Source organism: Athene noctua, chromosome 1 (assembly GCF_965140245.1).
Source record: "Athene noctua chromosome 1, bAthNoc1.hap1.1, whole genome shotgun sequence".
Classification (NCBI taxonomy): Eukaryota; Metazoa; Chordata; class Aves; order Strigiformes; family Strigidae; genus Athene; species Athene noctua.
This window is the reverse complement of record NC_134037.1, coordinates 253,316,227-253,339,499: the sequence shown is the minus strand read 5'-3', so window position 1 is coordinate 253,339,499 and position 23,273 is coordinate 253,316,227. Positions and strand designations below refer to the sequence as shown.

The 23,273-nt window shown below is 44.3% G+C and overlaps 1 protein-coding gene across 1 annotated transcript in view; it reads left to right on the top strand.

Moving 5' to 3' along the window:
* The first annotated feature begins 355 nt into the window (after positions 1-355).
* Positions 356-23,273, top strand: part of PANX1 (pannexin 1) — a 28,040-nt gene continuing 5,122 nt past the window's right edge. The window contains exons 1-3 of the mRNA XM_074932464.1: positions 356-594; positions 11,172-11,311; positions 22,145-22,368. Coding sequence (XP_074788565.1) covers positions 414-594; positions 11,172-11,311; positions 22,145-22,368 — 545 coding nt within the window. The 5' untranslated portion in view covers positions 356-413. The remainder of the gene's footprint in view (positions 595-11,171; positions 11,312-22,144; positions 22,369-23,273) is intronic.

Below are 23,273 nucleotides of genomic sequence, written 5' to 3'. Positions count from 1 at the left end.
AGAAGGGGTGCCTCGGGGGGATCCCAACACCCTGCGCGAACGGCAGTGTCGAGCAGAGCGAGCCGGGCTCTCCCCAGCGGTGCCCCGGAGCGGACCGCAGGCGGCGGGCGCCAACCGCACTACAAGAAGTTTCCATCCTCGGGGCACGCCGCGGCGCCCGGCACGGCCCGGAGCCGCCTGCTCCGAGCGGGGGGGCTGCACGACCGCTCCTCCTGCCGCCCCCCGCCCCGCAGGCCGCTCCCGGGCACTCCCCAACGCCGGGCGGGGCGGGGCCGAGCCGCGCCGGGCGGAGCCCAGCCGAGCCCGGCCCAGCCGAGCCCAGCCCAGCCCAGCCGAGCCCAGCCCAGCCCAGCCGCGGCGGGCCGGGCCGTGCATGGCCGGGTCGCGCCGGGCCGAGCCGTGCCGAGCCCGCCATGGCCATCGCGCACATCGCCACCGAGTACGTCTTCTCCGACTTCTTGCTGAAGGAGCCGCCGGAGACGCGCTACAAGGGGCTGCGCCTGGAGCTGGCGCTGGACAAAATCGTCACCTGCATCGCCGTGGGGCTGCCGCTGCTCCTCATCTCCCTCGCCTTTGCCCAGGAGGTCTCCATCGGTAACCGGCCTCCCCGACCGGCCCCCCACGGCCCCCGGCGCCTCCCGCGGCGGACAAAGGGCTCGGCGGGGCGGGGGGCGGCGGAGCGGTGCGGAGCTCCGGGCCGGGGGGGTGCGGGGGGTGCGGGCGGGACGCGCTCCGTGGGGCTCAGTGCCAGCTGCCGTGGGGTTTCCGCTGGGGGTAGGGCAGAAGGCGCCTTGGGCCGCGGGGAGGGAGAGCGGCTCTCCCGGAGAGCATCCCTAGCAGCGGGCGGTGCCGCCGCGCAACCTTGTCCGGGAATGCCGGGCATCCCGGGTGGCCTTTCCCGCCCTTCCCCGCGCCCTCCTCCTCCTTGGGGCATTCCCTAACCGCTGCCGTTCTCTAACAGCTCCTGAGCCAGAGCCCTGTCAGCTCAGCTGCGGCATCTCCTCCTGTGGGTGTGATGTACGGAGAGCCGTGGTGCCAGGCTGCTCTTTGTTTCCCAACGCTGCGGCCGAGCTGTGCCTTCAGAACCGCCCGTGTGCCGCGGCCCCCGGTCCTTGGAGTATCTTGCAGTGAGCTCTCGCTGTCGTTGAGCAGCTGTCGGGGATAGGTGCCAAGGGAAAGGGGTCTCGAAGCCCTGCGTTGGCACTGCGGGTGGCGCAGTTGGCTATTGAGGCCGCTCACCTGCTCCTCGGAGGTGAGGCAGGATGGGCAGTGGAAGCGCTCTCCAAAGCTGTCCCCTGCTCTGCTGCGCTTCTGCAAGTGTTCCAGCTGAATTTCTGGTGTGACTCGGTAGCTAAAGCTATGCTTTACAAAAAGGCCCGTTTCCCTAGTTATGCCACCTTTTGTTTTTACCATCCCCAAGTTGCTGCTTGTGCAGCAGCCTAGTAGCCAGCCCTTTTCAGAGTCTGAAATGAGGAGGAGACTTTTAAATCCAAATGACAAGGGCTTGTAACTTGGGGGATCACTTACAAAATCTATTTGCTTATAAGAATTGCTCTGCATTTAAATAGCACTATATGAATGAAGATTTCAAAGGTGAATAAGCAGTACTGTCCATTATAAGACAGGGATGAATCACAGGACTTCCACCCTTTCAGAAATGGTTTGATTTACTGTATGTACCTGTTTATTGGCATACAGTGTTGTGTACCTGAGATACATCATGTATAGTTTTGAGACAAGTGCATGTCAAGAGAGTGGAAGCTGGAATGGAACTGTGAATTAGTGGTGAACCCGTGCAAAACCATCATGAATAGCATTAATCAAATAGCAGATTGCTTAAGAGAGAAGATGCGCCAGACTGCTGTATTTACACCTAGCTACATACCTATTGCCATAGGTGTGGTTTGACCCAAAGCATCCCGGCCTACAATAACTGTGCAGAGAAGTCAAGGACAACCAGGCTGGGAATGCCAAGACCATATTCAAGCCCTGTGGCATCTCTGGTCATTCAGAGACTGGATGGATACAGCAGGATTTCTGTAATCTAACCAGCTGCTTTTAGTTTTAGATCTGCTACTGACGTGCACATTTCTTCTTAAAGCAATGAAAAAGTGGGCTTGCGTTCCTATATACTAGCTCGTATTTGGGCCCCTTAGTTATTCTTCCTTCTGCTTCTGTAAAAGCGCTGGATCCATTTTGAAACAATGCCTGTGTATCAAGGTCTCTTTTATGAGCTCTACAGCAGTATTTCTTTCATTTTCCTTCCTTATGTAAAGCTCCAACATGCAGTTGAATTGCAGAGCTTGGTAAAGTGTGCCTTTTGGGTTAGTCGAGTCCTCATCTTCACTAATGAAACATTTGGGCCTCAGTGCATGCTATATATAACATATTTCCGTATTAAACTAATTCACATTGAATCTGTGACTGCAGTAGATTCATAAAGCAAGAATTAAAGTGCATGCTACATCTTGTATGTGCTTTATTTTGCTTATAATCCTGAGAACCTGTTAGAAGAAAACATGGGGTTTAAAACTGAGCTCTTCTATTTGAAAAATAAATATGAAAATAAAAATGAGAAATATGCAAGGCCTCCGGCACGAATGAAACTACACCACGTGGTTTCCATACAGAAAGTGATACTGTAGAGCCATGCTGCTATTACAGCTGTTGCCGGTTTCCTTCATGGTCCTTGTGCCTTAGCAGGCTGGCTGCTTAGGGGAGGTGCCTAAGCTGTTTCCATTAAGTCTTTTTGGCTCAGAGAGAGGCTTTGGGGCTGGATATGCCTGGTTCTGCGCGCACTAGTGTTCAGCCAGTGATAAAATAGAAAGCAAAGATTGGTTTCAAACACTTCCTGGTGTAACTGTGCTTTGACAAAGCTCAGGAGTGCTAAACCGAGGGAAAATGGTAGGGTTCATTTTAGGTCTGAAGGAGAGCAAGTCAGAATCAGAAACAATTATGAAAGCGGTATGTGAGTCACAGCATGGAAATATCTCTGATTCTGGGTACAAAAATTGAACACCCTTTCCAAAAATGAGTTCTCAGCTCCTATTTCTGTTGGGATAATTACATTCTTCCCATCTAAGATTCTCTTGGCACCTTGAGCTGCCGCCTTCCCTTCCTGCTCTGCTTTCCTCTTTTGTTGCAGTGCAGTGTCAGACAAATTTTCTTCCTACATGCAGTTGCTGTTAATTGTGCAAAATTATTAAAATGTTTACAAAGGCTGCAGAGGTTTTCTGAACCCACCAAGTAACTTTTAGTTTTGATGCAAGTTTTAGGAAATAAATGAGATTCCAGTTGGGCATCACAGAGGATTTCTCTGCCAGAGGCACGGAAAACCCAGCAGCCATGGTCAGCCAGTGAGCACTGCCTAAACTCCTGGGGTGTTTTGCCACTTGACAGCGTCAACAGAAAGGACACAAACACCGAGTTAAAAAGATAAGCTTATTTTACTTTAAAGCAGAAAAAATGATAAACAAGGTAATGCGCGTGATCATTACTACATAAAGCTAGCTATAGTGGTTAAGAAAGATACATCACCAATTTCTCTAACACTTTACCATCATCCTGATCCGTGCTTCAGCTGGGGAGCCCCGTCACAGCGAAGGATCGGAGAACCGCTCCCGGCAATGGGGAAATCCCACGCAGTGCATTCTCTCGTAGGAGAAGTCTCCATCTTTGCTGTGAGAGGGTCCTGCTTTTATACAGTTTAGCAAACAAATCATATAAAAAAAGGGCATGAAAACATCTGGTAGATTGGCTTCACTTCACTTGGGTGCATGTCTGAGGAGTTCCTGTCTTCTAGGAAACAGCTGGCTTAGGGTCCAAAAATATATATTCTTTTCTGTATTTTTCAGAGGATGTTACCATGGTCATATTTCATGCTGATACGATGCTGGTCGGGAGGTTCACTCAGAAGTCTGTTCCTAGGTTCACTCGGAAGTCAGCTCTGGTTCAAGGCCTATGGTTTAGGCCTTTTTATGTCATGGGTTTAGTGACTGCACCACGTTTTGGTGTCCTTCAGGGCAGGAGGAGAACTAATCTAAGTTTAGTCTTGGTTATATTTTAGAACTCCATGGTCACCTGCAGGTTTTTGATGATTTTGATCTGGTTCTGGTAGTGCTTAGCTGTGATTGAGCTGTTTTCTTCCAGCCCTGGGAAGCTTTGCTGCTTGAAATCCTGCACTAGTTATCTCTTTACAGCTAGACTTTGTTTTATACAATTGTATATAATTTTATGAAGTTTATATAGTTTTATACTGGGAACTCAGAAATGGAAATAACAATAGGATTGTGAGGATAGTGTTGTGTATGTTTATATTTCTTATATTATGGACTGATATTATTTCCTTATATTATTTGACAGTTCTTAGGGTAAACATACTACAAGTGATCAGGTAGTATGGTGACAGAAACCATAGAAATATAGCTAAATTGCCCATCCCTCTTATAAAGAAAAAAAAAAGATAGGAGCACCCTCAGCAATATATGACCCACAAATTAATAGAATTTTATCTGTGTCATTTTTCCATGACCGTGGTTTTGATAAGAATAGCTTTGAGCCAGGATTGAGATTTCAGTTTTTAAACTGTGTGTGTATATGATGAGATATGCTTTCTTACTGTAAACAATTTAGCTGAAACCATGCATATTTATTACCAAGCCACTGCTTGTAGCAGGATACCGCAGCCCTAAGCAGGTACAGTGAGCTGAGCAGAGAGGAAATCGAAACAAAGCTGCTTAATTTTGGCTGAGGCTTGTTTCCAAGTTAGTTCTGGGAAAGCTGTCAATGGCTGGCTTGGGTTGAAGCTGAGAGAAAAGCAGACTGAGAGCTGTCCACTCGACATCAAATATTTGCATCTTTTCCCATAGGAAAGGAATTGGGGATTGCTCATACGTGCTTAAGCCCAGTGGCTTGTCAAATGATGTCGTTTGACCTTGTGTATACAGCAGCTTTCGGGCACCTCTGTGCAGCAGGCGGTGTGTGCTGGCTGCGTTTGCCGTGGCTTCACGTGAGGGGTGATGGCTGGGAAGGGAGATGAGGAGAGAGGGAGAGAGCTGGAGAGGGGAGAAGGAAATCTTGTGGTGGCCACCAGCAGTCCTTATGACATGTTCACTTTGGGTGTTGGCTGTGCGTGGCTCATACATAGCCAGTATGTATTAATCCTCTTGTTTTAGCAGCTCTGTTTGTTTTATAATATAAGAAAACACCTTGGAAACCTTCCCAGCACAGAGAAACTGTCACATTGTTGAAACTTGGGTATAATCAGCATGAAGGCCTGGGGAGCACTACTGGCTTGTCAGTTGTAGTATGATGCTGGGTTAGGAAGTGCCTGGCCATGAACCACCCCACAGCATCTGCTTAAACCTGACAAAATGAAGATTTGCTGTGCTAAAAAAGTCTTAGTTCCCTCTGATGCTTTCTGATGCTGGAGGGTGCTCAGAGGTGCAAAAATGGAGCCTTGCCCTATGCTCTACGCACCATGGGGTAGTGTCCCTATTGACCACTTTGGGCTTTCCCAGTGGTGACAATTCTTGCTTGCCCTGCTCAATTTCCAACTAATTTCTGGGAAGGTTTTTCTTCCCAATTTGTTCGTTTTAGTTCCCATCCCCCCACTTGGCTGCCTGTGGGATTTGAGGTGTTTTGGCCAGCAGAAAGCACAGGGTGAAGGGTGTTAGTGGGGAACTCTGGGTGCGACATCCCAACAATTTTTGTGGTTGCCTCGGGCTCAGCCATGCCCATCCTTTACGGGATGCATAATAATAATAATAATGCATGCCTTATTTCATGTTCAGCTGAGTTTGTATCTCTCTATACAGGTTAATCATGTTTCTCGAACAGTCATGAGTATCAAATGTATAGAAAGGAAAAAAGAAATTGTGAGACTAAATCACAACAAATATACCAAAAAAATAGTCTTAATTCTTGAATTATGCTCCTTTCCTCTCCTGCTACTCCCTTGCTGGCCCTCCCTGCTGATGTCTTTCTCTCTTCATATTCACAAGTTGCTGGGGAGGCTTTTAGGAAATAATCCTATCTTGTGACTTCCGTAAGAACTGGAGGGCTAAAGTTAAGTTGGGTGTAACTAGAACAAAGACTATTACTAGGCAGCTGTTGGCCGAGAGCTTGAAAAACATCTCTTAAGTGCTGCCGAAGCAGGCTGTATGCTAATAGTTGATGTTTGCATACCTTGCATTTAGTTTAGCAGGATGCTCTGAAACCCAGGGCATTAATGACAGGACTGAGTCAACAAGTGTTTGGAGCAGCCAAACTGTGAACTTCAAAGCATCTTTCGTTAGAGGTGCAGACCCCAGAAAACAGCAGCATATGCTGTGCTGCTCTTTGGCATATAAGGAGTGCTCAGTAAAGAGCAGAAGTTACCAGCATCAGGAACAGGCCTGCCTGGGGAGCCAGGACAAAATTGTAAAAACATTTACTTTAATATGGTCTAAATTGTCTTTGGGTGAACATCTTCAGCTCTTGGCGAGGAGATTTTTTTCTACAGAGCCAGGTTTATATTTCCTACAAAAATGATGATAAGGTGCCAGAATTTATTTTAAAAGCATCACGGTCTTCTGGTGTTGCCTGAGGTTTGAGGTACCACCAGTGTTGGCAGTGGAGCCAGATGGTCATTGCCACTGTTTTGAGATGCTTCTCCTTCAGATGAAGGGAAACTTTTTTGTTCCTTAAATCTCACTGGTGGAAATATCATTCACAAGTTTTTTCCTGTGAATCAAATAAACTATCATTCTGAAGGCAATGCTTGATAAATACCCAGCTCTTTTCTCACTGCATGATTTTGAGACTTTCCTGGGGGCTAACTGGCAGCCCCATGGAGAGGGAAAGGTACTTGCTGTCTCCTCTGACCCACTCCACTTAAACATTGCATCACCTGAGCTTTACATTCTGCTACTATGCCATTGCCAAAGTAAACCTCAGGGAACAGGTTCTTTTCTCCAGTGCCCCCATTTGTGCCTCTCCATACTTCCTTCTTAAACATAGTGTTTATTCTGTTTCACCCAACCTACCACTTTGGTCCAGGAGAAGCATCTATAAATCTAACAAAATAATTCCTTCTGGTCCACTCTTAATGCATGTGTGTGCACCCACACATACAGTTGCTGCTTCTTTGGCATGCATTGGGACATATTTTTTTCATGTTTTAAGATATTTTTTAATGTCGAGGTGAAGGATGTGCATGGCATGGTGCCTGGCAGTCTGTACATTGTTTATGTGTGCCCTGATCTTCTTGTTTGTGGGTTTTCCTTTAGTGGCTGCTGATGTGGATGATTCTTGCTAGATAAAATGTTTGGGTATCATGGCTAGTTCATTTTGCCTGGTGGAAAATTATAATAGTAATTAATGGCTAGGTTTTCATCCAAGCTTATGCAAATCTTTTTCCAGCGATTGCAGTGCATTAGAAACCAAATAATTACTTACTGAAGGTTTAATCCTGTCAGCTACTGTATCACCTGATCCTGGTTCAGGAAAATAGTTCAGCATATGATTAACATTGGTTCTTGGAAGTACTCTCTGTTAGTTATAGTTTCTTAATTAGATGTTTAGAGTCAGAGAGGTGTGTTGCTCCAGTGGGAAGAAAACCAGTGCAGTTTGCTGGGTTAATCTCTCTCTAGTAAAGGATGCAGCCAGAGGATGCTGAGTCCTCTGCTTGTCTCTCCTTGCACCCCAGCAGAGCAGCTCAGTGCTGAATAGGGACTCTGTCCTTCAGATTTGGGATTTTCCTTGGGATTCTTGGAGTTTCTTTTTGTAGGTAGGTTTCTTTTTTGGAAAACATCTACAGGGGCATTAAGATGGGAAACAGAGAAGTGACTTGTATCCTACTCATTTAGCATCAATGCCAAAATTTCCACTTCTGTTTGGGCAAAAGGAGCCATAGTAGGCCCACTGCTTGTATCTCAACTTGGAGAAGTCCCAGCTAGGATTTTTTCAACACCTAATAACGGGTCCTTTCCAAATTAGGTTGCAAGACTTAGGTAAAGTGGATGAAAAGCTGTTACCAGGGCACAGGCTCTCCACCTGTAGGCAGTCCCCAAGCCAGTTTTTACAGTGCTGTATAGGAGCTGCAGAGGAACCAGTTGCAGAGGAAAAGGATTCTCCTTGTACAGAAATGAAGGAGATAGCTGAGGCTTGTTGGCAGAGCACACATGAAGACATGCTGCAGCTGGGTGGGGTGACAGCTCAGCCTTGCAGCTCGCTGGCTGCAGTGACTCAGACTTGTACTCTGCACTCAGTTGCATGACTGCAAGTAATTCCTGCCATCAGCAACCAGCTCCATCTGATAATCTTAGTGCACTTGTAAAAGTGAGTGTTTATCATACGTGGCTGCACAGCTGTTGCTGCCCTGAGTTTATGCAGCACTTTTGGGTGGTCTTTGTTCAGGGCAACCATAGTAAGTCGCATTTTTTTATCCTTATCTGTTTGCAGAAGTGTAAGTGAAATCCCCATCACTCACTCTCCAAAGTTGATTTTATACCAGGGAATGATTAAAAAAAAAAAAACAAACCCCACGTTGCCAAGTGTAATGATAACTTGGCCAAAGACTGTTGTGACAACTGCTTAATGAATGCAGTCACTTATTGTTCCTCATCCTTTCACTGTGTATTTTATCTCCCTGTTGTTATGGGCTTGGCTGCTGCTTTTCTTTCTCCCTTTCTGTTACTTGTGGAGGAAAGGACGGGGAACAGCTTCATGTCACCAAGCCAGGCTGTTCCTTTGATAGCAGAGGACTGTTAACCTTTCAGAAAATAGCTCCGTGCATGCATGTGTGCACAGAGGGTCTGTGGAAGGCGTTTGGCCCTTTGCCTAATTTCTCCTCTAATAAAAACTACAGATTTTCACTTCATTCAGAATAAACGAACATAAAATAAATTATCTGTACATATTTATGATATTACTCCTTTGGAGGGGAGAAGAAAGGATAAAAAGATGGGAAATTGTGACCGTTTTTAGATGCATTTAATAATCTGTGTTCTGTGTAGGTAATGTACAAAACCAGCCTCTCTGTTTAAGCCTGAACATTTCCACGGTTAATGCGAAGTTACAAGTGCTACAACCAAGACTGCAATAAGTTAATTAAAAAACAGTGCAATAACTGGAGTGTCCCCAGCTGCTTCTTGTTGTCGAGCTCTATCTGCTTGGCTCCCAAGTTACCAAAGGTTTGCAATGTCCCTGCTGAAACCCCAGGGAGTAGAAGAGTGAGGTTCACTGCTCTGCTGCACCACTGGCATTGCTGTAGCTCTTCCGGTGTGAAGTTGTGCACATAACTCTTTGGATAAGGAGGCTAGCTGCCTTTTTTCTCACCAATTTAAACACTCCCATCACTTTCAGTGGTTTCCCAATCATTAATGAGAATGAACACATGGAATGTGTTACTTGTTGCAGATACACAGATATGAATAGAACAAAGCATCTTTCTGAACAATCCTATTGCTCACCCCTTGAAAGGGTCACTTGTCTGCTGCTTCACACAGGGCACCGACAGCATCTGGAGGTTTGTTAAGTGATGAAAGCAGAGCATAAATGGTCTCTATCCAGCAGAAAGCAGACATTCTGATTGCCTGCTATTTTATTTTATTTTTTTTTTCCCCTGCAGTGTATTATTTCTTGAGCTTCCACAGCTAATGGAAATTGTCTGGAAAGCAGAAACTCCCAAAGCTTTGGGAGAGTGCAAGTGCTTGTCTGGTGCCAACTTTGCTAAATCACATGAGCTCTGGTCTGATAAACAGTAATTTGTTTTCCATAAGGGAGGCTTGTGACAGATCAAACCATGTCCTTATTATACTACAGCCTTAGAAATAATTATAATAGTGACTCATAAGGAAGGGCTTTTATTTGTAATGCTCCTTGACTATGCTACATTGTAAAAAGGGTATACAAGTTACAAGGCAAACATGGTTGGCTTCTGTTACAAAAGAAGTTCTTATTCTCTAAAAGCTAAACCAGAAAGAAGGCAAGAATGATACAATCTTACACAAAATACTTTTCCCTTATAAAGCACACAGTGATGCCATTAGCACTAATTTTGATTAATATATAAAGGGAAAAAAAGTAGCACTATTTCCCCCTTCTTGCACTTTTGATATTAGTGTTGCGTTGGAGGAAGCCTTGAGGTTGCTCATGGAAAAGCCATCTCCGCTTTGTGTAATTGTTCAGTGAAAGAGCTATCCTGTTTCAACATTTAGGAAAGCCTGCTGAAAACACATCTTTTATTTTGCTTTCACTGCCAAAGTCTCAGAAAGAAAATCAAAACTCCTCATCCTCTCTCATCTGAGGAGCCACTGATACTCCACATCCAATAGCCACTCTTCCTTGTGAGGTATGTGCAATAAGACTCAACTGCTGCCTGTAGCTAGCCAGAATAGAATTTGACCCTAAGGCTGAGGCTGGCTAAATAGCTGCTCTTGCTGTTAATTAGTGCCCTGGTCTTATTTTGAAGCTCCTGAGCTTCTGGAGAGGTGCTGGAAGTGAGTGGTGATGATAGTGGTACACCTGATCCTGGGCACAGCATGTCACTGTGCTGGTGAGGAGAGGTCTGGCACCCTTTAGAGGTATCTGTGGGCCACGATTGCTCTGCCAGAAGTTGTATGAGGAAATCCTTGTTTTCATGTGTGTGACTTGAACCCCTCAAAACTCATGTGCAGTCTCAGGGGCAGAAGAAGTGGCAGCACCCTGGGCCAGACTTGCCCTTGCATCACTGCAAGGGCTGATGAGCCACGGGAGTGTTATCTGAGGTTTGTTTCAATAACTGTGTAAGCAGTAGGTTGCGCATTTGGGAAACGCAGTGGCATGATGGTATGTGGTGGTATCTGCTGGTTCCTCAGTGGCCAACCTAAGTCAAGTGCAAGTGAGAGAGAAGGTCTTGGAGGTCCTGTTCCCCCTAAAACTTAAGAAAATAGGCCTAAAAGACAGGTACTTCTAACAGATTGTCTCAACCCTTAGAAGTCATCAGAGAGTCCCCCGTGGGAGTTTAACCCTTTGAGTGCAGTGGGAATTCTGTGACTCTCCTCCCTTCAGAGCTGCTGTGTTTCATTCGGTCACTTAACCTAATAGCTTTGGATGCCAAGTGTGAGTTTTTCTTCCTAAACTTGATTTCTTTTTTTTTTTTTTTTTTTAAATCTTCTGAGGACATGATAACTTTTGCTTTGTTTTCCCAGGTGCTCAGATAAGCTGTTTTGCACCCAGCTCCTTCTCCTGGCGACAGGCTGCTTATGTAGACTCTTACTGCTGGGCAGCTGTGCAGCAGAAGCAACCATCCCAGAACAACTTGGAAAACATTCCCCTGTGGCTGCATAAAGTATGTACAGATCATCTTCTCGAAAAATTGTCCCCACTTAGAATCCTGCCTTTATCTCACTTTTCTTGCTCCTCTTCTCTGTTATAGTCCTTGGGTTTGAGTTAACTCTCTATTTTTAGAGAACATGTTTTCTTTCCCTTATTTCCAAAGAGGGTAGTGCTAGAGAAGGTATTTTCTGCTTTTAAATAAAGAGTCTGTCATGCTATAATAACAAATATCACCACTTATCTGACACAAGAGTAATGTAAATGTTTCTGTGTTGCCCTGGAGCTGAGTGCCTCACCTGGCTTTAGCCAGGAGCTATTTTAAAATCAGGATACAAGACAACAACTGCCCCAATGCTTGTAACAAAAGCTTACTTTAGGAAAACAGCATAGTAAAAACATTTTGTATTTTTATTGTGTTACACTTGGCCAGTTTTGCATGGAGTTTTGCATGGCAGATAGGCATTTTGGGAGAGATGAAATTCATCACTGGTACCAACAGGTTTAAACCCTGTCTTCAGTGTGCTTTTCCGAGCTTTCACAGGCTGTTCCTTTGCAAACTGTGAGCTGGCTTTTACTGCTCCAGGTAAAGCATCATCATACTGAATTCACAGCGAGAAACTTTATGGGTAAAAAGTGCAGTAGGCACTCAGATACTTGAGCTGGCTCAAAGTGGTTAGCTGAACTTTGGCAGGAGTTACAAACTCTGAGTAAATGCCATGCCAATGCCTGGAGCTGACTCAGCTCAAGAGGCAGTATTGCCCTGCTTGGGCAGTGCTTGTGCCAAGGTGAGAAATGGTGTTGGAGCTCTGCAAATTTGGGGCGTTTTGTGCTGCCTTCCCCAGCCCTCTTATTGCTTGCCCCAGCAAATTACCCTTCTGGCACCTGGAAATGGAGGAGAATGTGTTGTTAGGGAGCTCGGGTCTGGGACCTGTAGCACCTGTATTTCTGGGTTTTGTTTATGTATCTGGTACCTCAGCTTTTATTGTCCAGTCAGCTGGTGGTATCTCCTCTGAAAGACTATTCAGGCTCTCTCTGATTTGTTTGCTGACTCAGATCACTAACTATAAGGATTTACTACTGCCTTATCCAGTTTGTTCCACTCATAACCTTGACCCAATGGTCTTGCATTTCATCAATATTAAAGACAGACTTGGTGATTTCTAGCCTGAACTATTCCTTACTCAGTTAGTGCTCCACTTCACTTCAGCCAGACCTACAGAGGCCAGACAAAGTTGCTGGGACATTTTGCAATGCAGGCAATGTGTGGGTGGAAACTCCACCTGAAAACCTGGGTATGTTGCTGTCTCTTCTCTTGAGGGAATGAGTTCTTGTTACCCCATTTCTTTATGTTGAGTTTTATACCAGTCATCTACTCATAGCTGTAAGCCTCCTAGTTTGCCAGCCATGACTAATAGTTAAGTAGTCATACTTTTATGATGCAATCCATGTTAATTTGCTGACTGGTGCTGTCGTCTCAGGAATTGATGCAGGGCCCTTCTTCCCACAGTTCCTCCATGAGAGCTTAATGGTATGTGATGTTTCCTTGCAAATACCCTGCAGACTGGCTGCAAGAAGTACATCTGAATGGCTGAGTCAGGGCTTCTAGTAGAGGCTGCGTGCCTCATCTGAACCTCCTAAATCCATGCTTAGTCACCTGTCCTTCCACTGAGCCAGGCACTGGCAGCTGCAGATGCTGTTTGGAGGCCAGTATTAATTAATATCTTTATACTGGTTGTTCATCAACTTCCATGCTTAACAAGTTTCCAAGGAAGGAGTGGTGTTGCAGCTATTAACACTGACCTTTGGTTCCCATTGTGGTGGGAACACTTGAAGGTGTTTAGCTGTTGTTTGCATCCAGGGCCAGCACCTGCTGGCTGCACTGCAGGGTGGCTTGCCATGGGGGCTGATCACTTCTGCAGGAAAGCAGGGCTTGGGTTGTCTCCTGCTGCAGGCTGTGCACTGCAAGGTATGTACAGCCTCATTGCTCTGCAGATTTTGGCTAGATAACCATGTTTAAAATGGGGAGAGCAAAGCCTTTGGGAGCACAGTGATGTTAATGAGACAAGGGAGCCTTCCTAAGCTCAGGTGAGAGATTTGACTCTGCAGTGGAAGGGCAGAAGTGCGTGTAGAGGGACATCAGAGATAGGCCCAATTTTTCCTAAGACAACACTTGAGACTTTTTTTTTTTCTGCTTTCTGGGCAGCAGTGCATTTATTTGAAAGGATTTGAGGTTCTTTCTAATATTCTGACTCACTTAGCATTTCACTATATTGGTGTGCTAGGAGGCTCCATAAGAAACGCTTAAGGAGGCACTAGGTTACGGTTTTGGAGGATTGAAGTTGTAGGCCCTAATTCTTGATTGAAATGGATGGATTTCCTTATGGCATGCTCCCTGTGCTCTGTCAGAAATGTTGTCAGAGGTTTGCATCCTAGGACACTGCTCATCAAGGTATGGAGTGGAAGTAGAACTGTGTAGCTCTTGATGAAGAAACCAGATTTCAGTGACTTGCTCTGCATTTGTTATATGCATCTGGTTGCTCTGAAGGATTATCAAAACCAGGTTGCATTGCAGAAAAACTGAAACCTTCCCATTTCCCTCCTATTTCAGAGTACAGGTTTGCACTGGGATTTTTGATCAGTAAAATGTATGTTTCAATTTTGAGCAATCCCCGAAGCTTGGGCACCTTTAACTGCTGTCCTTTCTGCTCGGGGAGATAGCTCCCAACACTTGAATTTATCAGTCTGGAAACTTGTTTTGGAGTGGAGAGGAGGAGGGTGCTGCAACTTTCTGGGTTCCCTGCCTCTCTAGTGATCTGTGCACTCTCAGAGGGTGCCCAGGGCCTCTTTCCTTGGAGAACAGGATTTTTAAAATTTCCAGTGATCTGGAATAACTCTTCTCACTGGATAACCTTAGTGGAATGCTGTATTGGGTCTGGCTGAACTGGAATTGGTTTTCCCCTATCGCAGCCCTCACGGTGCTGTGTTTATGTCGGGAGCTGGCAGGGTGTTGGCAGCACCCTGGGGCTGTGGCTGCTGCTGAGCAGCACTTACACAGCACCAAGGCTCTTCCCGACATTTCCCCCAGTGGGACGGGGTGGGCAAGATCTTGGGAGGGGACACAGCCAGGACAGCTGACCCGAACCGACCCACGGGGTATTCCGTACCACATGGCGTCTGCTCACTATAAAGCCGGGGAAAGGAGGAAGGGGCTGGGGTCACCCTTGGTCCTCCGAGGCAACCACTGCGGTATGGGAGCCCCGCTCCTGAGAAGGCCCCACAGCGCCTCTTCATGGCAAGGAGAGAATAAATCTCTTTGCTTTTGCTTCCGTGCGCGGACCTTTGCTTCATTTTGCTTATATTAAAATTGCTTTTGTTTTACCCACAAGGGTTGGTTTATCTTCTTTCCCTTCTTTGCCCTGTTGAGAAAACAAGGGGAAAAAGGCGGCGGGGGGGGGGAGTGATAGAGCGACTTGGTGGATACCTGGCATTTAGCCAAAGTCAAACCATCACAGTAAGTGTGTACTCAAATGCACAATTCAAGAAACAAATTATCTGCAGGTAGATGAATGGAAAGAAGAGACTGCAGTATGTCCTGCCTGTATACTTAGCTTAATGCTAAGATTTCCTTCTCCTTATCAGTGAAAAAGCTGACAAAATGACAACATGGTTGAGTGGTCTGACAAGACTCATCTTCAGGTTTGTCATTGATGAATCTTAGTCTGGTCGGGCTTCGCTCTTCTGTTGTCTCTCTTTTCTTCTGGGGTTTTCCATTCAGACTTCATTTTCTCAGGAGGTTTCTTGTGTACATCTGAAGTGTCAGAGCAGAGATACTGGTTTCTAAAGATGAGTGTTAAAGAGAGACAGTGGTGATATGGGATGGAAAAGTTATGTATTTGCTCTCTCTGTGCAGATAGTTTGTTTTTTGCCTGTAAAAGATGAATGCTCCACCTGACAATTTATTTTGATAAAACTTAGCTTGATCCTTAACTGAAATAAAAACAAGCTTTGGCCATTGTGAGTGGGCAGTCCTTGCAGTCTAGCAGAGGAGGAGACTGTACTGCAAACCCTATTTAATTCTTAGTGCACAGAGAAATTTATACAAACACATTCAGGAGAACAGTGAGCATCATCTTACTGGCTCTTCATAGCCACCAGACATGATAGCCTCCAAGCAAGCTGAGGAGCAGTTGGACATGGAGTGATGACCTCTCTCTAGCCCTGAAATCTGGATTGCTAGGATGGAGGTGGCTATGATCAAGGGACTTCTAGGGATTTTTTAAATTATTGTATTTTCTAGTCTATTATTAATTGGAGAGAATCAAGGAGGAAGATAAAGGTAAATATAAAGATAAGCAAAGCAGAGGTAAAGGGAGTAGATGGTTCTTCAGAAGGAGGGAATTCAACCAGTGTGAAATGCAGGCAAACAGCTAATCTAATTGACAGCGGAAAGAAGAGGTCTTCACACATGGCACAGACAGAAGAGGTCGGTTGTGAGGCGCGGATCTTTGTAAAAGTGCAGGGCGAGTGCTCTGGGACCTGCTCAAAGCATTGCATACAAAGAGTGGGTCTGAAGTCTTTGTATGAAGTGAAACTTACCTTGTTGAAAATACTCACTTTTCCTAACAGAAGTAAAATTTACCGTGGACCTGTGGATTGTTCTTTGAATTGCTTGTCTGTAAATACACCAAAAAATCCTCTGAGGTTCTTCATTATGTTGTTGGTATGATTATAATCATGATTGTTATCTGGTTCGTGTTACTCACTGTTTCTACAAGTTCTTAGTTGACTGAGGACTCCTCATGTTTCACCTATAAAGCCCCACCCAGAGGGATTAAGGGCTGTCAGAGCAAGGAAACCTGGACATAGATGCATTTATAAACCATTCTTTGAGAGTGTAGTGTTAGAGCTACTTCAGTCACATTCGTCTTACTAACTGAAACTGGAAAAATACAATTTTTAAGCTGTATCAAAACAGAAAATAAGTAACAGGTTGGGTAATAAAGGTCATGTATGGTTTGAGATTCACTTTCAAGTCTGGAGGCAAGACAGTATCTCAGCTAGAATGATGAGTCACTTGTAGATCATGTTTCTGCCTTGAACACCAGTGAAACATCTCCCATCGACTCAAACAGGAATAAGGTCGTATCCAGAGAGAGCTTAATACCTTTGCTTCTGGAAACATGTCATTGCTGTCATTAGCCTGCTTGGGGACCGGTGCCTTTGCTTAGCGTCTTCCCAGTGGCAAATGGAAATTTGGAACTGAAGAAGCAGACACTTCACCATGATCTTATATTTTAATGAGAAATATTTTCGTCTCGGGTGAGTGAAGACACTTTAGTGCTTCCTTCTTTGTTGAGTACTGTATGCTAATGTATTTTCTCAAGGCTGTAGTTCAGACCTGTGCAGCCTAACAGTTCTGTGTTCTTAAAGTTACTATGTGACCACTATTAGATATGGTAGCAGTCAGAATGCTTGCAGTCTAATCTAATGACTTTATTTTCTAGTCTATTATTAGTTGGGGAGAATCAAGGAGGAAAATAAAGGTAAGCCAAGTAGAGGTAAAGGGAGTATATGGTTCTTCTCTATTTGTAGTATCTAGTATTGATTTAAAATTGCTCAACCTGTTTATGGTCAGTGATGTAAGAGAACAGCACACATCTATAAAGTGCAGGCATTTTGATGTGCATAAAATTTGCTTTGATGATAACCTTTATAGCTGCTTTTGCAAGAGTTGAACACAAGACTGGAAACAATGTGTTGTGCAGAGATGGGGGCTCGGGGCTCTGCATCATAACACTATCGGACATCCTATTTCTTAAGCTCTTGCTGTCCAGAAGGATCATGCTTTCTATATTGCAGGGCTTGGTCGAGTATTGTGCCACAGGCTACCAAACAGCCAGTGTCAGATCTGATCCTGTTTTCATCTTTGACTGACCTGTAGGATGTGTTACTCTCAGAGTACAGCTGTGAGATAGAGAGGCACGAATTCTGCAGTTCCCATTTCAGTTACTTGTTGCAGAACAGTGATGCTGAGCATACACATCTTTAGCCTGGAGGGAGGAATCCTTCTCTGCACAGATTTCTGCTCAGATAAGGTTTGTATTTCAGTGCCTCATCAGTACCTGTTAACATAGGCTTCGGCAGTTTCTGATGTTGAGTTGTCAGACATAGCCTGCTCAGGTATTAGGTACTCTTGGCTTTCAGAAGGAGTGAGGGTATAGCCTGTAATGTATGCAGAGCTCAGAGGTTTGTCAAGTGAAATGTACAGCAGTGGTACAGCATGAGGGGCAGCTGACCTCTTGGCTTTCTAGTGCTCAGCTTCCTCGAGAGCTCGCTGTCCCACCCAGCGTGCCATCAGACGAAGGGACAAGCAAGGCAGGTGAACCTGCTTCCATCAGCTTTAGCTTTAAGGAGCTCAGCAACACTTAGTAGAAAACGGGGGACTCTAGTTTGAGTCCCTGGTGCATGCGCTAATAGGTTTGTCTGTCTCATGCTGAATATTAATCACACAGTACCTATGCTGAGTACCTTCCAGAAACTTGGATTAGCCTAGCTGAAGCTCTGCTATGGTATTTTTGAGTGCCAAACTCGATGGGCTTTTGCCTGTTCTTTTCTCCTTGCAGCTGGATGGAAGTGAAGACTCAGGGCATCCAGGTTGAAGCACTGTGTGGTAGCCCTCAGTGCACTTTCACCAAGGAAGTTCAGAAAGGAGCATTTTGAATGATAGGCTATTGTATCTACTCCAATGTATCTGTTCTAATCTGCTTTTAGAGGACCTTTCTTTAATCACGCAGTCTCATACCATCTTACATCCAGCATTGTGAACTTGCCATTGGAAAGGGCATTAATAACTAGACAACAAAGGAAAAACTGAGTTTTACTTTTAGGCCGATATCTTTCTCTGGCATATCTTTGACCATACAGTTCTTGAGGTCCATGACACTTCCCATTCAACTTAAATACCTTGAACTGTCCAAGACTGAAGTAGCATTTCTACCTTGTGTATTTGGTGCCTTGGAAGTAAATATATAAACGATAAAAGAATGGTGTATGGCACATGATCATCTATATATGAATATCACAGAATCCTCTTCTTAAAATGGGAAGTCACTATGTGTGACTGTAAAATGTAGTCAGATGAGCTGGATAATCTGAGTCTGTTGCTCTGAAACCTAGGACTCGTGCCAGATGACTTTGCATTTTCACTTCTGCCTGTGGGTTCAAGGCCTTAAATTTTAATGATTCAAAACAATTTGCTGGTTATCTAAGCCTACTGGTAACAAATAGAACAAGCGTATCTTTCATTTTTAAAAAAGCCAGAATCCGAGAAGGATGGAGTCGTGCATCAAGTGCTGTGGAAGGGCTGACAAATACAGGCTTTTGTTTCCAAACAAAAAGAGCTGGTCTAATGGTCACGCTGCTGCTCTGGTTTTGAGACCATTCAGAAAAGAGCTGCATAGTGTTTTCTCATGCTGCCATAAGCTACAGCTTTGGGAGTGATGAGAGCCTGGTGAGAGGAAGCCCAGTAACCATGTGGCAAATGTGCCTTTGCCCCACTGGTGTGATACTTCTAGGTGAAGAGGCAGTGGTGAAGGAGTTGGGGAGAGGAGGAGGTGCAAGGGAAGGTGGCAGAAGCTGGTTTTCTTAAGACAACAGTCTGTAATGAGGCAGGGGAGATGGGAGGGATTGGAGGAGGTCTGGGACAGAGCAGTAGGGCTGATGCCAAGGTGCTACTCAAGTGCAGAATGTGCCCACAGAGTCTTTTTCTAGGTATAAAGGAAGAGATGGGGACTGGGATAATGGAGGTTTTGGGTGATGACTTCAGGGTGTCAACTGTCATGCCTCTTGCTGCATGTCTTGTAGGCCTCAGGATAAAGTGATCTCAAGGATTAATTGGATACTGCTGGTGGCATTTGCGGTTTTGGGGGTCAGACAGGGAATTCATAAATCCTCTGACGCCTGTAAAATTTCAAATGAGTGAGTAGTAAAGCCAAGCGGTATAAACCAGTATAAGCGGCTTTGGTTACTCCTTACTAAATCGGATTTTTCTTTGTTGTTTCTTTCTCTGCCTGGCACCAATAGAAGGGTGCTAAGAGGTGTATGACAGTAAGTGAAGGCAAACAGGCTTTGCAGCAGTCCTTTGTTAAGGCTATGGAAAGGGTGTTGCAGCAGTTTAGAGGAGTTTAGATATGTTTAAGCTGTGTTCATAGATAGATCATTTCTATTTCGACATAATACAGAATTCAGAGGACTGAAAGAGCCTGGACATGAAACCATAAAGCTCTGGGTAGACCAAGGCATCCAGGACTTAGACCTGTGAGACCTGGCGGCACTGTGATAAATATGTGATAAGTACGAAGGGCAGATTCTTGAGCTGGTGGGTTTGAGTTGAAGAGATGTCTACAAAACCACGCTGAGCATGCCAGCGCTTTACATCTCAGTTGGAAAGGATAGACTGGAAAAAAGCAGATGATCTGAGGTTATCTGCTGTCTGCAAAGAGGAAAGAGAGGCAGTAGTGAGGGCAGGGCTCTATGCAGTCTCTAGGGGGCTGCTGGGGATAGGGGAAGGATCTTGTCAAGGGTATAGCAGAGTTGAGAGGTGACAGCCAGTAAGGATGTGATTTTGAAAGAATGAGCTTGCTCAGTTTGGGCAAAAGCAGTTAGCAGTTCAAAAAGAAGAGCAGCACCCACACCCAAGGGCTGTCCTGGCTGCTGGTGTAGGTCAGAGCTTTGAAGGGAAGAAATTCCTGGTGGTGACTACAGACAATCCATTCAGTGAGCGTGGTTTAGCGGTGCAGAAGGTAGTATGGATTCAGTGGGAGTACTGGTAGGATTAGTAGTCCCCAGCAATTCCAGGATGTCAGAAGGAATCCCCTAGGTCCCTCTGGCCTGTGAGGTCAATCCCCTGCGGTGGAGAGGGGACAGACCACAGCTCTGGTATAGCAGTACAGGGTTGATGCTTGTTCCTTACTGGTGAGGAAGAGCTACCTCTAGTGGGATGTGCGGTATAATTACAGTCAACTCTGCCTTGCTATCTTAACTAGGTTTTTGAAACAATCTTGTTACTTGGTTAGCCCATCCCTGCAGGATTTCCATTTCAGTTTTAAAGGTGAGCCTTTCTTGAAGTTTGCTTTCTCAAGAGATTACCTAGAGAATGAAGTAGCAATTTTGGCCAAGTTCAATTATGTTGCTACTGAGCAGAAACAGTTAAAAGTATGAATTTATAAGAAGGGTTGCAAGAGAAAGCTGACCTTTAAATATAGCATCCTCAGTTTTCCGGGGCTATTTCCTGCTTTTCCTGGCTTTGTCTTACAGTGTTTCACAAATTTCCAATCTGACTACTATGTAGAGAACAAGCACATCCAGAATGATGGTTTGTATTATGGTCTCCAGTTGCTGATACAGTTCCTTTAAGAAGTCAGTTTTTATTTATGTGCTAATATGTCGTATGCATTGCTAGTATTAATAATAACATGGGATTTTGCTTTAATGGTAGGTGATATTAAAAGTAGCTTTCCTGGGTAAAATGTTGAATAACATCAAATTATTTATTTTGTGCATAGAAAAGTTTAATCTCTCTTAATGCAAACACAAGTTAACAGATTAATATTAGGTCCAGATTATCATTTTGTTACGTATCTACAAATGTAAATAGAGCTGTTCCACTTGCACCGATTAATTACTTCAGTCCAATTTCTCTCTAAAACTCTCTATTGGCTTTTCCAATGAGTGTGTATGTGTGCATGGTTGTAACATTTAAGATACCTCAAATCTGTTTCAAATTTTCTCACCACAACTAATTTAAAATTCCTTAGGAACTGACACTAGATTTAAGTGTGCTTGCTGTCAAAAGTTGAATGTAACGAATTAGAGATTAATCAAGTTTGCAGTACATTTTGTTAACTCACTGCTTGTCTGACTAGATCTTTCATTGTGTCTCTGTAAGGGTAATGTTATGTATGAATGTACGCCTTGAATGTCACAGTAGATAGAAAATACCATCTTTTCAGCAGCTGGAAGGAATTAGAGATTAAATCTCATGGTGAAAAATTCCTGCTTGTCAGTGACTGGAAGAAAGATGAAAAGACTCAAGCTCTTATATTTTATACCTGCTTCAGCCCTTTCCCTAAGCAGTGGGGACTGTGTAAGGGCTGACTTTTCAGTGCTATATTAACACCAGACCATTCTGATGCCTTGTGTTGGTTTTCATTTAGGAGTTATCTAAAAATATTTAAATACCCATAAATATTACAACCACACATCCTTTAGAGTCACTGTATGTCATGCACTCTGAACAGACGTGTGTGTTTGCAGGCGGTTACAGCATTATAAAGGGTCTATTCATTAACCTCCTGACAGCTAATAGAGAGCAGAAGAGATTTTGCTGGTGTTTGAAGCATTTTAGTTGCTATGAACGGTGGTGACACATCTGGGAAGGAGAGTTATGTGACATAATCATCTTCTTCCAGTCAGCGTCTCTGATAGCTGCTTTGCTTGCCTTTGCTATCTGTTGTTCTCAAGGTTAATGCTGCCTCTCTCCATTTCAGCTCCAGCAGTGCAGTTCTGAATATGCAATGAAAATGTTATTGGGATCATGCTAACTTTATTCTGGCTTTTTTTTTTTTTCTTTTGGCAAAGCTTTAAGCAGCAGCAAGGTTACTGGACCTGTCTGAAAAGAGATTTTGCTTCCCTGCATATCCCAAATAACAACAAAAATTGGTTTTACTAGAAGCATTTAAATAAAATTATAGGGAATTTAATAGACTTATAGGGAATGATGGTGACTGGATGACTTACTCATTTTATATACAGGTGGAACCTAATCTGACTTTTTTTCTCCCTTCAGTTCTTTCCATACATCCTTCTCCTCGTTGCTATCCTGCTGTATCTACCATGTTTGTTCTGGCGCTTCACTGCAGCACCTCACCTTTCTTCAGACCTGAAATTTATTATGGAAGAACTTGACAAAGCCTATAACAGGGCAATCAAAGCTGCTAATAGCATCCGCAGTGGAGACCCCAGGGACCCTACTGATTTGGTTCCAGCTGTTAATGAGAACTTGACACAGAGGTAAGATGCTGGGGCTTGGCTTTCTTTGCTGTTTTCCTTAAGCTCCTAACAGATGACACCTGTGCTCTCTTAGAAATTTATTGCAAAAGTGAATGGTGGCCTGACACACTTGAAAAGTTGTTTTAAAAAGAAGAAGAAATCTGAAATCATTACTGTGAGCACTTGAAGCTGGAATTTATAACTTTCTTTTTTCAAAGAAAACATTTGATGAACTCTTCAAATTACTAATTACCTGAGATATCCTGAGTTCTTTAGTTGTAGTAGGTGTTAATTAGTTTTACCCACTACAGCATAAGAAAATAGGGATGGCTGAAGTCTTCAGTTCTCAATGTTCTTGACAGTTGCTTGCATGCTGTGAGCAAAGTCTTGTCATCTCCTGTCCTTTCAGATCTAGGTCTTCAAAGCTTCTGTTTAAAGAAGAAAAAAAAAAGCCAAGCAAAGACTAAACACCAAAACCAACAAAAGCAAACACCCCCTCTCTGATCAAACCGGTGCACTATTCTACCCAGATCCAGTTTCTGCCTCATCCTAGATGAGGGTAGTTGTTTCTCTTTGCGCGTGGGGGTACAAGCAATGCAGTGGGGGTGTAGGTTTGCTCCTTAGAGTGTGGAGTTACATCTTGACAAGTAAAAAGCTTTCCAGTGTGCTATTATTGAACAAGTGATTGGGAAGTCTGCTTTTCCTCAAGGGTTTGTTGAATATACCTGTTTTGTATTGGAAAAGAACAAAAGCACTTTTTTGCTGTGAGGTCAATGCTTTTTTTCCTTTTTCCAGTGTCTGAGCTCTTCTGTCTCTTAATTGGCTTTTCTGTATTAGAATGTCAATATTCTTTATTTATCTGCTATTCCGTTGTTTTTCTATTGACTTCACTAAAACTACCATTGATTTACCTCAGTAAGAGGGAT